Source organism: Geospiza fortis, unplaced genomic scaffold, assembly GCF_000277835.1.
Source record: "Geospiza fortis unplaced genomic scaffold, GeoFor_1.0 scaffold1212, whole genome shotgun sequence".
In the NCBI taxonomy this organism is placed as follows: Eukaryota; Metazoa; Chordata; class Aves; order Passeriformes; family Thraupidae; genus Geospiza; species Geospiza fortis.
This window is the reverse complement of record NW_005054626.1, coordinates 95,748-98,873: the sequence shown is the minus strand read 5'-3', so window position 1 is coordinate 98,873 and position 3,126 is coordinate 95,748. Positions and strand designations below refer to the sequence as shown.

At 48.0% G+C, this 3,126-nt stretch overlaps 1 protein-coding gene across 1 annotated transcript in view; it reads left to right on the top strand.

Moving 5' to 3' along the window:
• ISY1 (ISY1 splicing factor homolog) overlaps positions 1-2,894 on the top strand; it is a 6,428-nt gene extending 3,534 nt beyond the window's left edge. Inside the window, exons 8-11 of the mRNA XM_031064773.1 lie at positions 333-455; positions 649-752; positions 1,760-1,846; positions 2,123-2,894. Of these exons, the coding sequence (XP_030920633.1) occupies positions 333-455; positions 649-752; positions 1,760-1,846; positions 2,123-2,230 (422 nt within the window). The 3' untranslated portion in view covers positions 2,231-2,894. The remainder of the gene's footprint in view (positions 1-332; positions 456-648; positions 753-1,759; positions 1,847-2,122) is intronic.
• The last annotated feature ends 232 nt before the right edge of the window (positions 2,895-3,126 follow it).

The window sequence follows — 3,126 nt, the reverse complement described above, 5'->3', positions numbered from 1 at the left end:
TTAGAAGCAGTAATGAGTTCTCATAATGAAAAACTGGATGTAAGGGGATGAAACTTTGTCATGGAATGAGTGGGAATTGCTTGGGCCTGGAAGTGAGGCAGAGACAAATTATGGGAAATATTCCAGGGTGTGGGGGAACTGTTGGGTCATGTGCTGGAACTGGTTTGTGCAGGCCAGAGGGTGAGACCAGTGCTCCCAGTGCTGGCAGCAGCTCCATCGTGCTGGATGTTGGCTGGCACGAGGCAGCTGTGGGTGCTGTGGGGTTGGGGACAGCTGGGGACACTCAGCAGGTGATGGAGGTGACCTGGTGGGTGACAGTGGTGTTCTTGCAGCCCTGCCACCCCCACGGAAGACTCGGGCTGAGCTTATGAAGGACATTGATGCCGAGTACTATGGCTACAGGGATGAAGATGATGGGATTCTGGAGCCCCTGGAGCAGGAGCATGAGAAGAAAGGTATGTGAGATTCCAAACCTGCACAGAGCAGCCAGCAAGGGGTGCTGATGGACTCTGAAGTTAAGGCACCTTTTTTTTTCTGATGTAGAGGATTTAGGTAAGGAGTTTAAGTCCATTGGAAGAGCTCTGTCAATAAGACCATGCTGCTCTAACTGGCTCTCAGCCACACTTGCCATTTTGCTTTGCTCCCCAGTTATAGCAGAAGCAGTGGAAAAATGGAAGATGGAGAGAGAAGCACGACTTGCAAGAGGCGAGGAGGAGGAGGAAGAAAACATCTATGCTGTCCATGAGGAAGAGGTAGGGGTGGCTCAGGTGATGTGACTTTCCATGTGTCTTCTGTGCTTCCTTCTTGGACATGGCATTACTGTGCCAAGGACCTGTCTGCTGCTGTCCTGGCCCTCTCCCCTGGCCACTACATGGTTTAGTCACAATCAGCAGTAGGGGAGTGCTCTTGGCCCAAGGTTAGGGAGTGCTGGGGGCTGGCAGGTGAGGACAGACCTTTCACTGGAGTGAGAAACACCTTGCTGTGATTTCAGTGACACTGTTTTTGTCAGGTGGTGTGTTGGTAACACTGCTCTGTCTGGCTCCTGAGCACAACCTGCCTCGGTAACAGCACAAGCAGCTTTGGGGACAGGATAATGTCACACTGCCACTGTGTGAAAACCCAAGGGGTGCAGGGCCTTGTTTACACTTGAATTGTGGTGCAACTGGTGCTGCTGTCACTGCTGTGACATGACTGTTTCTTCTCCCTGCTCCCAGTGAGATCTGGAGAAGGGTACTGGAAACAAGGTCTCATTTCACAGTCTGTATCTAAGTGGGCTAAGCACAAGAATAAAAAGGAGGAATCCATCAGATGGGTCTGGTGGCTCCTCCAGTACCTAATTTATTTGTATGATCCCATGGTTCATGAGCCTAGCTCTTAGGTGTGGGACCAAAGCAGTACAGAGCTGTACAGGGAAGTGGTACCCATATTTTTTAAGCACTTGCTGCTTAGCTAGCTCCTCTTCTGTTCACAGCTTTGCTGTGGCAGCAAGAGTTATGGAAGGAGAGGAAACACAGCTTTACATTCATGGCCATGCCACAGCAGAGCAAAGGCCATATGAAAAATGGAAGCAGTAATGCTGAAAATGTCCAGGAGCAGGGTCTGCATGTGATCCTTGTGTTCTTTTGGTGCTGGGTTCTCTTCACTCATTCCTGTGTTTGTAGTGTTGACCATGCTTTGCTCTTTCTGGCAAAGCAAATGAAAAAGGTTTTTTTATGACCTCTATAGAAAATAAACTTGATGTGATTTTTTCACTTTTTAGTCTGATGAGGAAGGTGGCAAGGAGAGAGAAGGTGAAGACGGCCAACAGAAATTTATTGCACACGTTCCAGTGCCAACTCAACAGGAGGTAAGGCAGAACAGCACTCAGCTGCAGAGATGCGCACTGGCTTTTGCAAGACACAATTTACATCAGGTCATCAGTGAAAGGGCCCTAAATTTGTGATTTCTGTGACTTGACTCTGCAGCTGTTTAATCTCCTTACAAATGCTTTAACCCTTTTCACCTGCAAATTTCCAAAACCTCCCTAAGTGTTCCATAAATTAGGAAGTGCTGTGGTATAGGTGAGCATCTGAGGTCTCAGCATCTCAACTGAGCTGAATCCACCCTGTTTTTATCTCTGCAGATTGAGGAAGCTCTTGTACGAAGAAAGAAGATGGAGCTGCTCCAGAAGTACGCCAGTGAAACCCTGCTGGCACAGAGTGAGGAGGCAAAGACACTGCTGGGATTGTAACAGTGCACAGTGTCTGGTCAGTGTGCAATCCCTCTGAAAGCAGCAGGTTCCTCAGTTCTGGTAGCAATGGGTTTTAGCTCTGCAAGTTCCTGTGGATGTGGAGCAGACTGCTGGAATTACAGTCTGGTGTGCAGGAGGACCATCACTGGTTTCTCCACTAGGATGACTTGTGCTCCAGTGCTGGAGAAGGTAAACCTTGGTGAACTTGTCTGCATCTAGTAGCTGCCTTCAGTGCTTTCAGTTTGGGAAAAGGTCTGTGCAGTGGGGCCTCCTGCAGATAGAACCACACCCAGTGAGCTCCTCAATCCTGGAAGAAAACCCATGGTGTTCCTGCCATCCTGTCTGCTCTGTCCTGACTCTCAGTGTGCACATCTTCTCATGCTGGGTATTGTTGAGCTGAGAAGTAACTCACACTATTACACCTGCTTCATTTACCAGAATAACCTGGAACCTGTCTAGAGGGGCCTCGAAGGCAGATCTGAGGAGTGACTTTGGAGATTTGATTCTTTCTAAAACACATGCAATGTCTAAAACCTGTTACCTTTTTTGTGGTTTGTAACTGTGCCCAGATGAATGCTTAAATGCTGGATATTCCAGCAGCTACTGTAAAAAACTTTGCAATACCTTGTTCAAATTTTTTTATTAAAACTTATTTACAACCTGATGTCTGTTTTATTCTAGCTCAAAGGATTGCGATGATTCTCTAGTGGTAGCCAAAGATTGGGATCATAGCCAGCCATCCCTGTAGGGATTGAAGCTCTGCATCCCCTGCTGCTCTTGGCTTGTGAATCCTGGGACAAGAGGCAAGGTAGAGCCTGGTCAAAGTCTTATGGATGACTGATGCTGTTGTACAGGTCTGAATGAATGGCATTTGAAGGTGGACATCTGCAGCCCTG